This window comes from Mesocricetus auratus, unplaced genomic scaffold (genome assembly GCF_017639785.1).
Source record: "Mesocricetus auratus isolate SY011 unplaced genomic scaffold, BCM_Maur_2.0 Super-Scaffold_4256, whole genome shotgun sequence".
NCBI lineage: Eukaryota > Metazoa > Chordata > Mammalia > Rodentia > Cricetidae > Mesocricetus > Mesocricetus auratus.
Genome location: NW_024429182.1, coordinates 24139614 through 24160903, shown reverse-complemented (window position 1 = coordinate 24160903; position 21290 = coordinate 24139614). Strand labels below are relative to the sequence as shown.

General features: G+C 37.9%; 1 protein-coding gene across 3 annotated transcripts in view; it reads left to right on the top strand.

The window, feature by feature from the left end:
- The window catches only part of Tnks2 (tankyrase 2), a 57298-nt gene that overhangs the window by 11234 nt on the left and 24774 nt on the right, over positions 1 to 21290 (top strand). For 2 of the 3 annotated variants that reach the window (XM_040745089.1, XM_040745082.1), the window contains exons 2-13: positions 708 to 932; positions 2713 to 2808; positions 3695 to 3731; positions 4466 to 4541; positions 4993 to 5087; positions 7006 to 7072; positions 9290 to 9476; positions 10711 to 10832; positions 13365 to 13456; positions 13542 to 13620; positions 16782 to 16953; positions 18401 to 18480. In XM_040745089.1, coding sequence (XP_040601023.1) covers positions 708 to 932; positions 2713 to 2808; positions 3695 to 3731; positions 4466 to 4541; positions 4993 to 5087; positions 7006 to 7072; positions 9290 to 9476; positions 10711 to 10832; positions 13365 to 13456; positions 13542 to 13620; positions 16782 to 16953; positions 18401 to 18480 — 1328 coding nt within the window. The remainder of the gene's footprint in view (positions 1 to 707; positions 933 to 2712; positions 2809 to 3694; positions 3732 to 4465; positions 4542 to 4992; positions 5088 to 7005; positions 7073 to 9289; positions 9477 to 10710; positions 10833 to 13364; positions 13457 to 13541; positions 13621 to 16781; positions 16954 to 18400; positions 18481 to 21290) is intronic. The other variant, XM_040745088.1, reaches the window with a different exon arrangement.

Here is a 21290-nt window from a genome sequence, read left to right as displayed (position 1 = left end):
CAATCTAGCCTGGTCCTCAAAGCAGTTCCAGGACAGGCTCCAAAGCTACACAGAAAAAACCTGTCTCACGGGAAGAAGAAGAAGAAGAGGAGGAGGAGGAAGGAAAGAAGGAAGGAAGCTAAGACGCCAAACTTTTTGCTTCTTTTTGCTTCTCTTGCTTTGGGGGTGCTTGAGCAGACTGGCACCTATATAAAGAAGGACCCCTACCTAGACGTTGTTTGTGTTGTGCAATACCAAAATGAAGACATACATTTCACCTCTTTCTTATCAACAAGCTGTAAGCTGGTCTTATTTTGTTGTTACTTCATGGTTTCCCACTTCTTTATTAGGTGCTCATTTACATACTTAAGTTACATTCATGGAGTGTCTGAAAATGTGAGCATACTAAATATGCAGAATTTGGTATTTACAATTAGAAATGTCATTATGTAGTTGGAATCATTTTGGGGTTTGAGTTTTGGCCGCACTTGGGATCACCTCTGAAGTTAGTAGCAGCAGCAACAAGGCTCTCTACTACTAAGGATGTGGGCTACTTAGCAGAGGGAGAGACCTTGGGCTTAAACATTAAGATTAGCTATATATATTTCAGGCCATCTTTTCAATAGTTCTTGAATTGTTGGTCTTGTTATCTTTCATCCTAAAACATTTTAGCATGACTTAAGATTTTCCTTGGTAAATTTAAATGTGGACAATTGTTTTCTGTCTAGGTTTTGGACGGAAGGATGTAGTTGAGTATCTGCTTCAGAGCGGTGCAAATGTGCAAGCACGTGACGATGGGGGTCTTATTCCTCTTCATAATGCATGCTCTTTTGGTCATGCCGAAGTAGTCAGTCTCCTTTTGCAACATGGTGCAGACCCAAATGCTCGAGATAATTGGAATTATACCCCTCTCCATGAAGCTGCAATTAAAGGAAAAATTGATGTTTGCATTGGTAAGCCTGAGTTTCTTTTTCAGAGTTTTCTAGAAATTGTAACTATTCTAAATCTAATCTGTTAGTGTTGTCTTTCTACAGGGCAGAGTTTGCATTTAAATCTGTTCATGATTTAATCTAACTTTTTTTCTCCAGCCTTCAATCTAACTATTCTTTATTGATTGTCTTTTCTTAAAATCTTAAAGTTATTTGGGAAATAGAAAAAAAACCATTCTCTAGAAACTTACATTCTGAAGAGGCAGAAGCAGGTGGATCCCTGAGTTCAGTGCCAGTCTGGTCTAAAGAGCAAGTTCCAGGATGGCCAGAGAAACACTGTCTCTAAAAATCAAAACAAACGAATCAAATAAAGACATAGAGATGAACATTGAGTGTTAGAGGATAGTGGCTAATGGCATAAGTTAATATGCTGGTTAGGCTCATCACCTAGATACCAAGTAGAGTCACCTGGCAAGACTGAACCCCTATTGAGGATTTCCTCCATTAAATTGACCTGTGGCCACTTTCTTAGTTCTTGTTTGATGTAGGCGGACTCGGCCTACTTTGGGCAGTGTCTTCCTAGGCAGGTGAGCCTGAACTGTGTAAGCAAAGTAGCTAAGCAAAAAAATAAGCCGTGTTCTTCCATTGCCTCTGCTTCAGTTCATGCCCTCAGGTTCCTGCCTCAGCTTCTCTTGATAGAGTGTAACCTGTAAGCCAAATACACCCTTTCTTCCCCAGGTTTCTTTTGGTCACCGTTTTATCCCAGCAACAAAAATCTAACTGGAACAGTTAGCCGGAATCAGATGTCAAGGCTCAACTTTCTGGCTTCCTTGAACTGGAGAAATGTTAGGAAAACAGAAGGGGACTTATGGAGAACTCTGGTTGTGGTTTAGGGGTCTTGTAACTATGTAGGCACTGTTTAGTAACTTGCCCAGATCAACCTTGACCTTACAGTCGTCAAAAAAACTTTTTATTTTTTTGCTTCTGTGTGTGCAAGTGCACACAAATGCATGCTTGTAATCACATAGGTTTTAGGTTCTACGGCTCTCTGCCTGCCTGGTCTATGTACATCTTTAGGCATTTCATGATAGAAGAGTCTTTCTAGCATAGACAGCACTCCTTTGCAACAAGAAAAGCTTTCAAGCCACCTTTCCCTTTTACCCCTGCATGCTTATCGTCCTTCATCACCTGTCACCAGCTATAAAAATAGCCAAGAAAAGCTTTGCATTGAACCAAGAAAACTTAACATGCTTTTTGTCTATTAAATAATTGAATATATTACATTTTCTTAAATTTAAACATTTATTGGTATACAAAAAGTCTTTAAATAATTTTGAGAGTTCTATACTGGGACTTTTGGTTTCTTGAGACAGGGTTTCTCTGTATTGCTTTGGAACCTGTCCTGGGACTCACTCAGTAGATCAAGCAGGCCTCGAACTCAGAGATCCATGTGCCTCTGCCTCCCAAGTGCTGGGATTAAAGGCGTGCGCCACTAATGCCCGGCATTTACTGGGGCTTCTATTTTAAATATATTTTATTATTATTACTGTATGTGTCTATTTGATGTGGAGAGCGTGTATGCCAGGGCATGTGTAAGTCAGAGAACCCTGTGGACTTGTTTCTCTCCTTCCACCTTTAGATGGATTCTAAGGTTTGAACTCGGATTGTGAAGTTTGCACAGCAAGTGCCTTTACCCTCTGAGACATCTCACTGGTCTCTATACCAGAACTATTAAGAAACTGATTCATTAACTCAGATTGCCACGATCACCCTTTTGAAAGGTAGTGTTGCTATATTTTTGCAGTGCTTTTACAGCATGGAGCTGAGCCAACCATCCGAAATACAGATGGAAGGACAGCATTGGATTTAGCAGATCCATCCGCCAAAGCTGTTCTGACTGGTAAGTCTGTGCACGTTGTTTACTCCAGAAAGAATACAAATACTTAATGGGCTAGATAGATGTACTGTCTCGTGCAGTTAATGACCTCAAGTAGAATTTGTAAACAGTGTAGTTCACTTACTATTTGCTGTTTATCAACAGTTTAATTTAATTCTTGTCTAAAAATCTTTTTTTCTTTCAATTTTGTGTTTAAAATTGTCATTGTATTGGCAACAGGTTGTCGTAAACATGTGTTGCTTCAGGTATTCAATATATTTTTTAAAATATCCCCAAGCTTTTCAGAAATGTGCAACTTTATATTCTTAGTGTAATGAATTCTTTTAAAAAGCACAATTTTCTTCTAGTTAATTTCAGATCAAGATTTGGGACACATTTCAATACCACGTGTCTATTTTAACTATAATTCATTTCCTTGGACTTTGCTGACATGAGTACAGCTCTAGTTTAAGCAAGCAGACTCAGATTGAGCTGTATCTCCATCATGTTTTTGCCTTTACCCAGTATGCTGTCCATTTAAGTAACTGCCATTATTTATTGGATTCTTTTTATAAATATTTATTTAACTGTGTATGTGTGTGTGGCAGAGAGCACCATGTGTGTGCAGTGCCTAAAGAGATTAGAACAGGTATCAGAACCCCTGGAACTCTGGTTATAGATGGTTGTGTGCTGCATATTATATACCAGGTGCTTAGGACCAAACCTGAGTCCTCTACAAGAGCTGTAAGCATTCTTAACCACTGAGCTGTCCCTCCAGCCATGTTTACTGGATTCTTATCTATCTTAGGAGTTTATTTGTAGGTTGATCTACTTTAAATCTTTATGTATAAAACTGTCACTGAATTGTTTTGAAAATTTCTCATCTTTCCCCTTACCTCCCAATTCACAGGTGACTATAAGAAAGATGAACTATTGGAAAGTGCCAGGTATGTACTACTCTTATGTATGTGTGCCATGGACTTCACAGTGAGGGGATGAAGAGATGGCTCAGTGATTAGGAGCACTTGATACTTTAGTAGAGGATCCAGGTTCGGGTCCCAGCCCCCACAAGACAGCTCACAACTATCTGAAACTCTAGTTCCAGAGGTTCCTTTGCCCACTCGTGACCTGGGCTCCAGACAGAGTTTCTCTGTGTAGCCCTAGCTGACCAGGCTGGCCTCAAACTCATAGAGATCCACCTGCCTCTGCCTCATGAGTGCTGGGGTCAAAGGTGTGCACCACCACTACTTGGCTAAAAATAAATCTTTAAAAAAGCAAATTCTTGCTAGACTTGGTGGTGCACACTTTAATCCCAGCATTCTGGAAGCAAAGGCAGGTAGATCTCTATGAGGGATGGAGAGGTAACTCAGTAGTTAGGAGCACTTGATGCTCTTGGAAAGGACCCAGTTCAGAGGGCTTACAACTACCCTTAACTTCAGCTCCAGGACCATCTGGTGCATTTGACCTCTGTGTGCAGCACACACAAGCGTGTATGTATACATACATGCACACACACAAACACATTTAAGAAGAGTAAAACAATCTTTGCTGTAGAATGTAACAGACCTCATCAAAAAAAGTGTTTTTTTTTAATGCCATAAAGATGCTTTAAGAGAAGACTTTGTTTTAATGATCACAATACATAGTATAAACTACTAATACATTTTTTATGTGTTTCTAGGAGTGGCAATGAGGAAAAAATGATGGCTCTGCTTACACCATTGAATGTCAACTGCCATGCAAGTGATGGCAGGAAGGTACTTGCTGTTATGATAAGTTAAAACATTTAAAGAGTGTTCTGGTGTCTTCTTTTTGAATAGTCATTAAGATTCTTGAATTAAAGGGGTGGAACAATGATGGCTCAGAGGATCTGGGTTCAATTCCCAGCACCCACATGGCAGCTAACAACTGTCTGTAATAAGTCTGATACCCTCACACAGACATACATGCCTGAAAAAGACCAATGCAAAAAAATAAAAATAAACAAATTTTAAAAAAAGATTCTTGAATTAGTAAAACTCACTGATAATGAACATTTAGCTCTATATATAATAGTGAACTTTAAACTTTTATGCTGTGCTTTGTATATATGTTAATTTTATAAAACCAAATTGATTGTTTATTAGCAATGAAGTCAGTTTCTGATATTTCAGACATGTTATGCAGCCATTATGTGAATTTCATTAGTTTATTTGGTTACTATTCCAGTCAACTCCGTTGCATTTGGCAGCAGGCTACAACAGAGTAAAGATTGTACAACTGTTACTGCAACATGGAGCTGATGTCCATGCTAAAGATAAAGGGTAAGCTTTGAACCAAAGGGAGGCCTTCTTGTTCTGTCCTTGTAACACACTGTCTCCTTACTGAAAGCATGTTCCTCTTGCTCTTCGTTTAGTTTATTGAGCTTTTGTAAGATGCAGGCTGTTCTGAGCATCATAGGGATTATAAAGCATTAAGCCTACCACTCATACAATACAATTTATAGCTCATGAAAGATGCCTCATAAATTTGAGTGGTAAGTAGAGATTGACCAATGGAGTTATTAGAGAATCCTTTAGGAGATGTATGCTCCACACATATCTTCAAGTCAGTATTCACTTCAAGAAAGCAGAAGTTCAGGGCAGGTGTGATACTGTATACCATAATCCTATACTTGGAAGGGTATGTATAGTCAGAAGACTCAGGAGTTCAAGGGCATCTTCAACTATATAGCAGTTCTGGGCTAGCCGAGGCTATATGGAACCTAGACTCAAAAATAAATAAGTAAACAAATAGAAAGCAAGAGTTTAAGGAGCATGATTCTATAGGAAAATATAGATAGTACATTTAAGAAGTAGTAATCAAGCCATCTCTGACACAGGTTTATAATCCCATCTCCTTGGGAGGATGAAGGAGAAAGATCACAAGTTGATGCCAGCCTGGAACAATTTAGTAAGATACTCATACCACCCCACCCCCACCCTAATGAAAGGAGGGGAATGTAGCTCAGTGGTAGGATTCTTGTTTTAGCATGCACAAAGACCTGGGTTCAATCACCAGTAGCACACACACATCAGACTAACTAGGACAAAGCAGATGACGATGATTCACATGGGACAAATACCAGAATTGGAGAAACTGTTTTTTTTTTTTTTTAAGTTTTAGAAATTTTGATGTATTAGCATAAACTCAATATTGTTTTGCAGTCTTAAGCATTTTGTGATCTGAAATGAAGAGCCGTTGTTATTTTATCCTCAAAGGAGCTTAAGGAAGAGGTGCATTGTGGAATAATATATGTTGGATTAATTGGGGAAAGAGGAGACTAGAAGTAAGAAGAGCAGTATCTAAGAGTGAGCTCTGTGGAGCTTCTGTACAGCTAAGATCTAACAGAAGTTGCAGGGGAAATGAAAAGAAAGGCATAGACAGATACTGCAGTGGAAAAGTAGAGATGGTGAAGATCTGGGTGTGAATATTTTGAAACTATGTGAGTTATACCCACAGCACACATACTGAAGTATAGGAGAGAAATGGTTTGGGAGAAAACATTGTGCTAACTTTTAGAACTCTTGGTTTTATGAGAATGAGGAAATTGAAGCAGAAGTATTTAGTGAGTGGCAATAAGGTTGGTATTCAGGCAAGAAAAGAACTGTGTGTCACCAGAAACTGCTCTGGCAGTGCTTGTACCAGTTAGTGATGCTAATCCCCAAGGAGAAGGACCAGCTTAAAGGTAGAAGCCAGAATTTTAAGGTTCCAGAATTTTAAGGTTCTAATACACTACAAAAGAATTTGACTTCAGTTTACTAAGGACACTTACCTTACCGAATTAAGATGTTTCAGGCCAGGGAGACAGAGGCAGGGAAATCTATATGAGTTCAAGGCCAGCCTGGTATACATAGTAAGTTACAGGCCAGCCAAAGCTGCATAGTGAGACCTTGACAGTGGAAAAATTAAAAAGTTAGAACCATCTCTTTAAAGCAAGGAAGAACAATGATATTAAAACAAGAAGGCCTATAAGGAATTTACCTTTGTAAAACTTTAGCTAGAGCTTAGAGAATAAATTGGTTTAGAGGTTGTTTCAGAAATGCAGAGTTTATAACAGTGTGAGCCCAAACTAGTAACCAGTAGTAGTGATAGGGAGAAAAGGAATATGGATTTGAAAGAGAGTCCGGAATTACAGTTTGAAGATTGCCCTAGACTTAGGGACTCTGTAATAATAGGCTTTTTTCCCTCACTCTCCCTTAGTGATCTGGTGCCATTACACAATGCCTGTTCTTACGGTCATTATGAAGTAACTGAACTTCTGGTCAAGGTTAGTTCTTTTGTGCCTCATTATTTTCTATAATTACATAAAGTGATTTTAAATGCACAGTGTTTTCTGGCTTGTTCTTTGTTCTGGGTGCTTGGTAGAAAGTGGGAATAATTATGATAACATGCAGATTATTGATAGGCTAGCATTTGACTGCCCTCATGCAATGTTAAATATAAGTATCACTAAAGAGGTCATACTAAAATGTTATTGGGGTAAGAGAACAGGGACTTACCAGAATAAGATAAGAGGTTGACAGCCCTTGCTAAAGAATCTGCCTAATTGAAGGCATTAATTCAGTAACTGCATTCCATCACCAGAACATTCACTATTCCTAGGAACAGAGGTACCAAGTCACACCCCTGAGTTAAACAATGAAGTACGGCACCAGCAAACACAAAGATAGCAAGGAGGGCTAGCATGATGTCTTAGTGGATAAAGCCCCTTGCTGCCTGATGGCCTCAGTTCAATCCCTGGGGTCCACGTGGTAGGAGAAAACCAGTTCCTTAAAGTTGTTTTCTGACTCCGCATGTGTACTGTGGCACATGCGTGTTTGTACGCAGTTTAATTTGATGGTAACTGTACTTTTACAAAATGTTTTTAAAAATAACAAGGTTGGCACACGCCTTTAATCCCAGCACTCCGGAGGCAGAGGCAGGTGGATCTTCTGTGTCTTTGAGGCCAGCCTGGTCTACATAGTATGACCCTGTATCAAAGTATCACAGATAAATAATTTTTTTTTTAAAGAATGCAAGGTATTTTCTCAACTTTTATCTTCATAGCCTCTAAGTGCAAAGAAGCACATAGTCTGGTCTGAGGGGAAATTCTGTCAGATTTGTAACTAAACAGCTGTGCCAAGAGTTGACTGCTATTCTTCCCTTGAAAGGGAATGTCAAAAACTCTAATAGACTGCCTGTAGGGTCTGTCTGTAACTTTATTGTGATCCAGGTTTTAGTGTTGACCTGATAAACAATTAGAGGATATAAAACTAGTTTTATATCTGGTTTTAACCCTTTCATTTATTTTTCTTTGTGTGTGTGGAGGGAGCAGTTAAGTATATAAAAATATGAAGTCCACTGTAAAGCTCCATAACTGCAGGATGAGTACTCTAGCGGTACCCATTCATTGAGACTGTTAGGGCTTTGAGTCTAGCTAATCTCACTGAATACTTATAAAAATATTTACAATAAAGTTTTGCCTGTTAAAAAATTAGAAAGGCTGGATGGCAGTGGCACATACCTTTTGTCCCGGTACTCGGGAGGCAGAGGCAGGTGGATCTCTGCGTTTTTCGGTCAGCCTGATCTACAAAGTGAGTTCCAGGACAGGCTCTAAAGCAATACAGAGAAGCCCTGTCTTGAAAAACCAAAAAAAGGGGGGGGGTTGGGGGCTAGAGAGGTGCTTGGGCTAAGAGCGTACACAATCTTGCAGAGGACCAGAGTTTGGATCCTAGCACCCACATTGTGTGCCTCCAACAGCCTGTTAACTCCAGCTCCAGAAGATCTGACTGCCTCTTCTGGCCTCCAGAGGCCTTGCGTTGATGCACATACTCACCCACAGATACATGCAGGTGCACATAATTAAAATTCTAAAAACATCAAAAAAGTGCCCCCCCCATGTATAATATGTGTTGTTGGCTTCTCTTTCCCTCTCCTAGAAACAATTGTCCAGTAACAACCTAAGTAAATCACAATCTAATGAAAAGCTCTTCAGCAATTCAAGCTGGTGATGCAGCCTGAGTCTCAGGAAAATTAATATGTGAAAGAGCTCTAAACACGGACAATCTACTTGTTTCATTTTTATGAAATTCAGAAACACATAAATATGGTACTAATAGAAGGGGGCAAAAATTGCCAATGAAAGAAGTATAGAAAACATTTGGTGGTGGTGGGATACTGCTGCTGCTGCACGCCTTTAATCCCAGCATTCGGGAGGCAGAGCTAGGTGGTTCTCTGAGTTTGAGGCCAGGACAGTAAGGGCTACGCAAAGAAACCCTGTCTCAAAAAAACAAGAGTATGAATCTTCTTTCTGTATCTATCAAAATTCTCTAAGCTTACTTATTAAGAGTTGTGCTTCCCTGTATGTAAATTATACCTACAAAAGGAAAGGAAGATTCTTGCAGAAGATCTTTTTTTTTTCAACTTGCATGTTGTTAAACTACACAGGGTTAATCTAGATTCTCTTAAGAATTGAACATTAACTATACATCTTTTCTTCCCCCAGCATGGTGCCTGTGTAAATGCAATGGACTTGTGGCAATTTACTCCTCTTCATGAGGCAGCTTCTAAGAATAGGGTTGAAGTGTGTTCTCTCCTCCTGAGTTATGGGGCAGATCCAACACTGCTGAATTGTCACAATAAAAGTGCTATAGACTTGGCTCCCACACCACAATTGAAGGAAAGATTATCATGTAAGTATAAAAATGATGTTCAAGATGGGTGTGGTGGCACATACCTTTAATCCCAGCATGTAGGAAGCAGATGTAGGTGGATCTTTTTAGTTCAAGGGCAGCCTGGTGTACATATAGTAAGTCCATACCAGCCAGGGCTACATAGTGAGACCCTGTCTTGAAAGAGGGAAAAAAAAACAAACAAAAAAACCAAAAAGCAGTGTGATGCTTAGTGAAATACATGAGCTCTGTGAGTGAGCTTTTGGGGGGGGGGATGTTTCAATTGTAAAATATTTTCTTTATTGGTAGGTTCCTGTTTAGCATAGTTAATAATTTAAATACTGTAGCCAGGTGTTGGTGGTGCACACCTTTAATCCCAGCACTTGGGAGGCGGAGGCAGGTGGATCTCTGTGAGTTCGAGGCCAGCCTGGTCTACAGAGCGATTTCCAGGACAGCCTTCAAAACAATACAGAGAAACTGTCTCGAAAAAAAAAAAAATTTAAATACTGTGAAAAAATGTATTTGGGCTAGTTTTTCAATTTAAGAACTATAAATTATAGCCTTTGGGTTTTACTCATATCTTTGGGACTTTGTAGTTAATTTTATAAAAAGTTGTTTGTTGTCTTGTAAATACAGTCTCTGGGTTATGACATATAATAATCTCTACTATCTGGGCCAAATTGTGTGGTTTTCTGTGTAGCTTAAGAAAATTCAGTAAGAAATCAGATCAGATACAGTATTCCTACGTGTAAATGAATAGCCTAAACTAAACTCACATTGTTCCAGAACAGTAAAATGATAATGAGTGATTTCACAAATCTAATAAGTAAAAGAAAAACTTTGAGGAAATGCTTTCTTTAATTTTGTTCATCCTGAGGAGCAATTGATGAGCCATTGTGTTTGTTCCATAGTTACCTGATAGGCATAAACGAGACTAGGGGTTATGGTCGCCCTTTGTAAGTTGTCAGAACACTCTGGGGTAGGGATGGATTATAATAGTGTAGATATCTCTAATCCAGTTACATAGTATTAACAAACCATGTATTGAATGAACTGAGCCATGGCTAATGAGACCTAGAATGCCATTGTGTCTGTTGTTAATTATTGGTATTAGTCTTATCTATGGAGCTTTAATCTGGGTATTTTGGAGATTATTTTGAAAATAATTCCAATAAAAAGAAAATACTAGTATTGTGTGAGGCAAGCCGCATTACTGTGATCATTTTCATGTAGATGCAAATGCTTTTTTATTTAGATGAATTCAAAGGCCACTCATTGCTGCAGGCTGCACGGGAAGCTGATGTGACAAGAATCAAAAAACATCTTTCTCTGGAAATGGTGAATTTCAAACATCCTCAAACACACGAAACAGCATTGGTAACGTTTCAGACTTAAGCTTTTAAAATAACCAAAAACTAAGCATAATATGTGATTCTAGTGATGGCATTGTTTTTAACATACTCATCTGTTGGTTATCTGGTTGATGTTTTTGTTGTTGTTTTGGTTTTGTGAGTTTAGTTTTTTTTTTTTATAGCCCATATTGGCCTCATAAGTGGTAGTCCTACTTCTGCCTCTCAAATGTTGAAATAGACATTTGCTGCCATGCTGAACTAATTTCAGTTATCCATCTATACATAAAGGAAAAAATATAAATAGTGTAGAAAAATACATCCCAAAAAACGTAATACTAGTAGTTTAAGAACCTATCTAGAAAACAAATTCCCATGTTCTTGAATGCTATATATAACTTTTGAGTATGCATATAAATACAATTGGTCATTTGTGGTTTTCTGTAAGTTTGAATTAATTACCTTAGAGTTACTTCCATTAACAAACTAGGTGTGATACTATGTCCCTGGAATCCCAGGATCTAGAAGGCTAAGGTAGGAGGACCACAAGTTTAAGGCTAGCCTGAGTCACACTAACAAAACTCTTGCCTTAAAAAACCAAGTGGAGGAAGGGCATGGAGAGATGACCTTTGTGGAACTATGATAAAGTGTAGTTGTGAGTAGTGAAGTCCAGGAGCTACCAGAAATGGGTGGTGAAATACAGGAGCATGGTCAGTGGCTATCTTAAAAGTAGGAATTCCAAAAGAAAATAGGAAACTCTGTTATATAAGCTTCTCAGTGTTTCTTAGGTAGAAGGAACTGAATAAAGGAGACTGTCTGGTGGATAATGTGTTTTCTTCCTTATACCGTAATATAAACTGCGAAATTTGTCACTTATCTTCTTTTTTGTTTGTTTACTTAGTTATTTTATGTGCATTGGTGGTTGCGTGTATGTGTCCTTTGGATGAGCAGCCAGTGCTCTTAACTTCTGAGTTATCTCTCCAGCCCCCACCACTTAACTTTTTAAAATCCAAGTTAAACTAAAGTTCTAGACTAATAAAATATGTTAAGCAGAAAATTAAAACTATATCAGCATTAAACTAGTATGGAGAAGCTTAGAAAGACTAGCCATCATGGAAAATTTTCTAGTGTGAAAATCTAATGCATTTGCACCCTATTATCTAAAGAGGGTATCTTCCTACTCTTCAGTTACTGCCTAAAATCACAGATAGTGCTAAACCCTAATATATCTTTTTTCTTATATAACCATACCTGCGATAGTTTAATTTATACTTTATACACAGTAAGATTAACGACCATACCAGTAACTCTTAGTAAGACTTCAGTATACAGTATCTTCTCTGTCTTAATAAGTCGGAACTTTTCAGTTAAAAAAGCACTATCTCCATTTTTTTTTTTTTTTGGTCTTTATGGTTTTTTTTGTATTCAGAATAAATGTCCTATGGTATTACCCCTAGTGTGTCAAAAGAACTGTGTGCCAGTTAGACTTGACTTTATTGAGGGTGAGGGAATTATTTTGGTGACTGTAGCATTATCAAAAAATCAGGAGCATAATTGTGAGGAACTGATTAATAACAGGAGAATAAGGGCTGGAGAGATGGATCAAAGGTTGCTGCTCTTCCAGAGGTCCTGAGTTCAATTCCCAGCAACCACAGGGTGTTTCACAACCATCTTTAGTGGAATCTGATGCCCTTTTCTGGCATAAGGTATATATGCTGATAGAGCACTCAGATACATACAATAAATGAGTCTTTAAAAAAGTAGCAGGAGAATAGATTTCACAATCACTGTATGTTTAGATGCATAGAGCATCTTTGCTCTGAAATTTTAACCAGAATTTTTAGCCTACAATTTTCAGATTTGGGTTTTGACAAATAGTCACATTGATTTGGTCCATTATTAGTCAGATATTGAGTACCTGTTATACTCCAGTAAAATTGTAAAGATTTGTGTCATAATCATAGATGATAAGTTTATAAAAGGTAAATCCCTGCCTCCTTTTGCTTTCCCTCTATGATACTCAGAAATGCTGCAGCCATAAACAATACACGAAGTGCCAAATAGGAAATTCAAGCTCTTTATTCTGCTGTGGCAACTAGTTAAGCAGCTAGCCCATCAGTGCTGTTAAACCAGCAGAATTCAGAACAAAAAGATGGGTATGTTTCTTCATATAACAACCCAAATCCTGAGCTACCACCTGTGAAACTGTGGATTCAGTATTTAGCAATACAAGAAGAAATACCAACATTTGAGCCTTCACCTTTTAAATATAACATGTTCATCCTATCAGTAGTGGCATTTTCAGAAATTGAGGACAAAATTTAATCAGGATATTTAATAACACATAGTATTTGATCTGTGGGATTTTTCTAGCCGTGTTAGAATCTGTAATTACTACACGTTCTCTCCAATAGAAAGTCTTTCAAGAGTAAAGTCCTCGAAAAAAAAAAAAACAAAGAAATTAGATTGCATTTATTACCCTTGATTGGAAACACAAGTGTTCTTAAGCGGAACTGGTTTTGTATGTTCCTTGATTAATGCTGCAATTTGAATTATTTAGCATTGTGCTGCTGCATCTCCATATCCCAAAAGAAAGCAAATATGTGAACTGCTGCTAAGAAAGGGAGCAAACACCAACGAAAAGACTAAAGAGTAAGTATGCCTTTGACTAGTAGATGTTATTGATATCTTTTTGTGTGGAAAATATACTTATTGTGGCTGGCCTTTTCTCTTTAAGATTCTTGACTCCTCTGCACGTGGCTTCTGAAAAAGCTCACAATGACGTTGTTGAAGTAGTGGTGAAGCATGAAGCAAAGGTATACATCATTTCTGGTAATTTTTGGTAATCCAGTGAGTTGCTTTCTGTTTAGTAGACATCTGGCTCCTTAAACTACTCAATCTATCATAAATGTTTTTTTTTCTTAGTTTACATTTCAAAACAGCTCTGGGCTGGGAAGTAAAGTATTTGCCATGCAATTGTGAGAACTCATGAGACAGGAGGTAGTAGTGCTCCTTTGGCTAAATGGGAGGCAGAGAGGAAAGAGTGCCTAAATGCTTGTAGGCCAGCTAGCCTGGCATGTGAGGAGCCACGTCCAAGGCTATACTCTTGACCATCATGCACTCGCAACCCCTCAATATGCAGAGAGATGGGGGGGTCCTATAAACAACTTCCAAAATCTATTGTTTATCTATTTGTATGTACATTATTCCTGAATGTTCTTTTTTCTCCATTCCTTTTAATTCACTGACAAAGTTATTCTTGACTTTTCTTAACAGTACACAAAACACCTCTTGTCTTAGCAAGAGACCAGTCCTACCCTGGGTTTCTTTTCTGACCCACATCTGAAATTCCTTTGTTAATATGATAACTCCTCTTTTTTACCAGTGTCGAGTTTGCACTTTCCACCATTTCTGTAACTAAGACAAAGAACTTGAATAGAAGTAAAGAAATACTTTGACTTAAAACTTGTAACCATGCTGATAAATTAACATTATTTAGTTGACATTTATATACAAAGCATTTACCCCTTGAGTAGGTACTTCCAACAAAGCTGTAAATCATTTCTTACCCAATAACTTTAAAATATAATTCAACCCTAACTACCTGAATTAGATCTCTTGGAACCCATGTGAAAAGCCAGGTGTGGTGGAACGCATCTGTAATCTCAATGTTCTGATAGATTGATAGATGGGGAACAGACAGGGGAGTTGGCCAGTACAGCAGCCAGAACAAAGTGTCAGAAACAGTAAGAAGACCCTGCTTTAGCATGGTAGAAGGTGCGAACTCAATCCCAGATGTTCTCTGTCTTCCACATACTTACACACACACTAAATTTTGAATTTTTAACCTAAAATGCTTGGTAAAATGTGTATATAGAAGAAATGACAGTTGATGGTTTCCAAGGTTTTTTTTTTTTTAAGATTTATTTATTATATATACAGCATTCTGCCTGCATGTATGCCTGCAGAGGGCACCAAATCTCATTACAGATGGCTGTGAGCCACCATGTGTTTGTTGGGGATTGAACTCAGGACCTCTGGAAGAGCAGTCAGTGCTCTTAACCTCTGAGCCATCTCTCCAGCCCAGTTTCCAGTTTTTATTCCAAAGATTTTTACCTTCTTCAAAGAAAATTGTTAGTGAAAATTTAGTCTGTAGTACAGAAATGGAGCTGGGGGGGAGGAGAGGGGGAACAGGCCCTGAGTGGCCCTGAGACCTTATCCTCACTGGGTTTGCAGGTCAGTTTTCTTACTTTTCCTTCAATTTCTTTTTCTGTTAACCTTTAATGTCTTAATCTCTGGTTCCGGGAAGTTCTTGATAATGTATGAATGTGATTTTTTTCCCTCCTGTAAATTACTGAATAAAATAAAGTTGGTTTCTGCTTGACTGCTTGTCATCCTCATTTGTCTCTGCTCTGTGCCTTCGTGTTGGTCACTTTTTCTTCACATGTGGCACATTACTTGAAGACTGTACAGGCACACATTGAATTTGAAGTGTGAAGCTTAGTGAGACAGTTGTGACTAGAGACCACTCCTTTGCTTTTGTCCAGGACTTAGTAGTTTCTAAAAGCTACCAAGATTGAGGAAGTCCCAGGCAAACCAGCAAAAGTTGGTCATCCTAATATATATAGCATTCAAAGCTTTCAGGAAATGTTTTTCAAAAAATAGGATTTAGTATGTGAATGAACATTGCCCTGAGCATTTTAAATAGGTTTTCAGTTCTGTAATCATAGACATTCATATTCTAGTTTTATGCTCATTGAGATCTCGCTGTGTCCATCTTCAAATATTCTCTGATGGCATAAATTATTGATTGGTCAGTGTCAAAAGACACTGGTGGACAAAGGATTCATTAGTTATATATTGAATTACTTTCATGGTAAGGAGGCACAATGGAAATGAGGTGACCTTAGAGGTAATCTTATTTTCTTGTGAAGAATTTCAAAGTTACAGCCAAATTGAAAGAATTTTACAAAAAAGTTCCATACCTACTACCTGGATACTAGCACCAGCTATATTATGCTACATATCCACCAACATTTCATATTTTTTGACACATTTGCAGATTATTGTACATATACTAAATACTTCGTATATACACATCAGCTAAAGTTGGGTGTTTACATTTAGTTTTTCTATAGGTACAAGATATATATGGGATGAAATGTGCAAATCAGTGTATATTTGGTGATACATATACATGCATATATATGTATACAATATATCTGTGTAACCAAGATCTATTAAGGAACACAGGCTAAGGCAGAAGTGGGTAGTGCAAAGCTCAATGGTAGATTGTCTCAATGTGTAAGGCCCTGAATTCAATCCATAATAATGGTGCTTCATCTCAAGGAGTCTCTACCCTAGGCAATAACAGCCATTTTGAGGTTTATCTATCACAGATGTGTACTCTTTAGTGTGAAGTTTTTCTAGTTAGTATGTTTTAGAGATTCATCAGTATGTCAGCAATGCCTTTGTATTTCTAATGAATGTTCCATTGTGGATATAGGGTATGTCTATTCACATGATATTCTACATGATAACATGGTGTAGAAGAATGAGTATTTCAATACTAACTCACCTCTGTACTTTTCCCTGGCTGTTGCATATTTTGTAGTCAATCATAAAAATTATGTATCTCAAAGACTCATAAAATTACAATGGATGCAGCTTTTTCCGTCAATGTCTAGTTCTAAATAGGGTGAATATATAAATGCTTTAAAGCTAAACATAAATGTTAAACTTACTGTACTTGGCAAGACCCACATAAAAGTTGGATCTTCATCCTGACATCAGTTTTCATGGATTGGTAAATTTGTACTCCAGTATTGAGGCAGGGGAGATGGATGCCTACGTTGGCACTGGACAATTGGTTTCTTAAAAAAAAAAAATAGAAACTTTTAGTAGTAAGTATACAATTGAATTATTTTAGATGGTGTGCCACAATGCTAATCTCAGTGTTTTCTGCATTATTTTTAAGGTTAATGCTTTGGACAGTCTCGGGCAGACATCATTGCACAGAGCTGCACACTGTGGTCATCTGCAAACCTGCCGCCTGCTCCTGAGCTATGGATGTGACCCCAACATCATATCCCTTCAGGGTTTTACCGCCTTGCAAATGGGAAATGAAAATGTGCAGCAGCTGCTTCAAGGTATTGGGTGCTTCTCTGACATTCTTTTTTAGAGATTAACCTTTACAGTTTTTCACATATCAGGTGTCAGGTGTAGGAGTTGGTAATAAACAGAAAATTTTTGAGAAATGTTGGTCTTCTTAACTTAAAATTCTTAAATGTCATTAAATCATAATTACAACTTTAGTTCAGTATCATATTCCAACCAGTTTCTCTGAGAAAATATAGGACACTCAAGTTTTTAAAGTTTATAAAGTTGATTTGCCAGGCATGGTGATGCACACCTTTAATTCCAGTATTCAGGATGCAGAAGTAAGCGCATATCTCATCTTTTTCTTTTTTTCTTTTTTCTTTTCCTCTGCTCTTCTTCTCTTTTTTTTTTGAGGCACTGTTAATACCAGCTTTGGAGAGGTGGAGGCAAAAGGGTCATAAGTTCAGTGCTCCCTTAGGTATATAATGAGATATACTCCACTACCCCCTCCCCAAAAAAAGGGTTTTAAATGCTCTCATTAATCAAGTAAGATGTGGTGATTGGTAGAGTTTTTTTTGTTGTTGTTGTTGTTTAGATCAAGGACAATATTTTAAAAGATAGGTTGGCTTTTTTGTTTTGTTGTTTTTCTACAGCAATCCTAGTAGTGATAACTTCCATAAATAAGTACATAAATAGATCTTGGGTATATAAGATATGCATACATCTTCTGATAATGTATGTTACAATGTGAGGCTTTCCATCTTGTCCCTGGCTTTATTATTTAATTTATGGGCGATTTGCCCTGGCACTTTTCTACATTGGGTTTTTGTTTGGCTCTTCCTTTGACATACTGTTCTAGATGTTTATCCTGAGACGTAAACATTTATCTCTGTTTTCTTTTAGTTCTTTTAAGGCTGACTTTATAAACTTCAACCTTTACCTGGAACTTGCTTTGTTGTACATATTCTTTTCATAAATTTTTAGTTTTAAGACACAATTTTAATTTTGTTTTTTGTGTGTTTTTTTCTTTTTCAATACACAGTTTCTCTGTAACAGTCCTGACTGTCCTGAAACTCACAGAGATCCACCTGCCTCTGCCTCCTGTGTACTGGGATTAAAGGTGTTCACCACCACTGCTCAGCTCTAGACACAATTTTAAGCGAAAATGATTAGCTACTTTCTAATCCAGCTGTGCTCTTTAAAATTGAAAACAAAAGCCTGAGGCTAGTTAATGTCAGAACCATGTTTAGATTTCTGCTGGCTGCTCATTTCCAGTGCTCACACATGGCGTGGTTATAATGCAGACGAATTTTCATCTGGCTATGTTCCTTTATACCACTTAATAGCTAACATGGCTTATACATTTTGTTCAGTGCATATTTTCAGAAATTTTAATAGCCTTAGTGTTTTCCCCCGTGGTGATACTATATAAGCTAGCAAACTCAAAAGCTACTTTGTAAAACATGGAAATTAAGTACTCTTCTCTCCCATTTCTAGAGGGCATCTCACCAGGTCACTCAGAGGCAGATAGACAGTTGCTTGAAGCTGCAAAGGCTGGTGATGTAGAAACTGTAAAGGTAAGATACAATATTAAAATTTGTTAATCTTTGATTTTTGTTTTGTCATTATTTTAGTAAATCTGTACTGTTACATCAAATAGCCTTATTAAAAGGACAAAATACCAATTCCTCTGCAGTAAGGAACACTGAGAAATGGGGGTGGGGTTTATTTCACATGAAGTTTAGAAAATATCACTTCGGGCCTGGAGAGATGGGTCAGAGGTTAAGAGCACTGGCTGTTCTTCCAGAGATCCTGAGTTCAATTCCCAGCAACCATATAATGGCTCACAACCATTTATAGTGAGATCTGGTGCCCTCTTCTGGCCTGCGGGCATATGTGCATGCAGAACACTGTATACATAATAACTAAATAAAAATCTTTTTTTAAAAAAGAGTCTGGATTCCTAGACCAGATTTTTTTAAAGAAAAGATTACATTCACAAATCTTAGTACTCTTTCTGTAGTATAAAATACAATTGTCTTAAAAAACTCACATGTCCCTATAAAACAAGAATAAGAGGCTAGAGAAACAGTTCAGCAATTAGAAGCATTTGCAGCTCCTGCAGAGGGCCTGCATTCAGTTCCAGCACCTAAATGGTGGCTTACAATCCTCAATAACTGGTTCCAGGAATGTAACATCCTCTTTTGACCTCCATGTTGAACACAGGCATACATACATGTAGGCAAAACATTTGTAAATATAAAACAATCTTCTATTTTAGGAAAATCAATTTTAAGGATAAATAAATATGAACCAGGCATGATAGTGCACAAACCAAACATTAGGGAGGTTTAAAAGACTTCCTGAGCTACTTAGGAAGACCCTGTCTAAAAGCAATACCAAGACTTAGAAAACAAAGTAATGCCATTGGATTAAAGAAGATACACATTGCTCTCTGGGATAAGCATTGGGCTAGTTTTCTTGTCCTCTGACTCTAAAATCTCTTGGAAATTAATCTCCATCAGCCTTTCTGTTTCTTTTCTATCTGAGGGCATGTGACTGTATAAATTACTAGGATAGGAACATTCTCCATACTATCCATTAAATACTTACATTTTTACTTAGATTTGTTTACTATTGTCTATCAGGTTACATCATTTTGTAGATTCCTGTAATACCTCACAAAAACACCTGAGAAAAAAAGGGTTTATTTGAACTTACAGTACAGGGTGCAGTCCAGCATGGCAGCAGGAGCTTGGGGTAGCTGGTCACATTGCATCTGCAGTCAGGAGGCAGAGGTCAGTGAGTGCTGACTTTTAGCTCATTTTCTCCTTTTATTCAGTCCAGAACACAGCCCATGGAAAGGTGTTATCAACAGTTAAGGTGGGTCTTCTTGCCTTGATTAATAGATGATCCCTGGTGGGTGTGCCCAGATGCTTATCTTCTAAGTGATTGATTCGAAGTCAGCAACCTGACTTTATTAACTGTAACACTACCTAATAGCAGAATGGACAATGTTAAAATGATCTTTGGTAACTACCACATGTGGCAACAGCCGGTTCACAGTACAAACACTCATTCCTAGATCATGTTTCAGACCCAGTAAAGCACTGCTTTGGGACTGGAGCCTTATTCATCAAACCTAGCATATATGTCTTTTTTTAAATATTTTATTTATTTATTATGTATACAGTCTTCAGCCTGCATGCCAGTAGAGGGGACCAGATCTCACTCAAGGTGGTTGTGAGCCACCATGTGGTTGCTGGGAATTGAACTCAGGACCTCCGGAAGAACAGTCAGTGCTCTTAACCGCTGAGCCATCTCTCCAGCCCACATGTGTGTCTTATAAGCTCAGAAAAGCTTTGCGAGTTCAGTGGCTCCCTTTTGGATAAACCACTGATATGGCCTGTGAGCTTCAGTTATCCCTGTTCTTAAGGCAGAAGTAGTATAACGTGTCTTACTAATCCTAGTATTCTTGTGACTCTTTAAGCATTGTTATCTGTTTTATTTCCCTAAATTTTATATGTAATATTCAAAATATTTAAGATATTACTTTTGATTAAGCTAGACTTACTCCTCTGAACCACAGGAAAATAACTTCAGTAATTATTTTCTTAGTTCTCCAAGGATGTTATATAACCAGCAGCATTTTGCTAGTTCGTTATACATAAAGTGCAGAAACAGTCATTATCTTAAATCTGGTTCCTTGACTACTAGATTGCCTAGAAACTTGGTAGGAATGCAAATTTACATCACCAGACACTGACTTACAAAATTTGGCAATAAGACCAGTGTGTGTCAAAATTGAGAACCACTGCTGAGCCGGGCGTTGGTGGCGCACACCTTTAAACCCAGCACTCGGGAGGCAGAGGCAGGCGGATCTCTGGAGTTCGAGGCCAGCCTGGTCTACAGAGCCAGTTCCAGGATAGCCTCCAAAGCATTACAGAGAAACCCTGTCTCGAAAAACCAAAAAAAAAGAAGGAGAGAGAACCACTGCTCTGCAGCATCACTTCTCAGATTTTAATATACTTGTAGATAAAGGTCTTACTAAAATGTACATTTGCTGTGGGACTTTTATTTGTTTTTGTTAGAAAGTCTTACCATGGCGTCCAAGCTGGCTTTGAACTCATAATCTCCTGCCTTTGCCTTCCAATGCTGGGATGATAGGCATATACTACCTTGCCTCGCTTAAAATGCAGATTCTGACTATAGATACAGATTTGGAACCCTTGAGTTTTTTCTCTTGGTGTTTCTGCAACCTAGTGTGCTGTTACATGTGTTTACCACCAAATGGAAGTTACAATGAGAGTTTTTGAAGTTACGGTATCAATATCTTGGGAAAAGTAGAAGATATAAGCAAAGAACCAGAAGTTTCAGTAAATGAGAA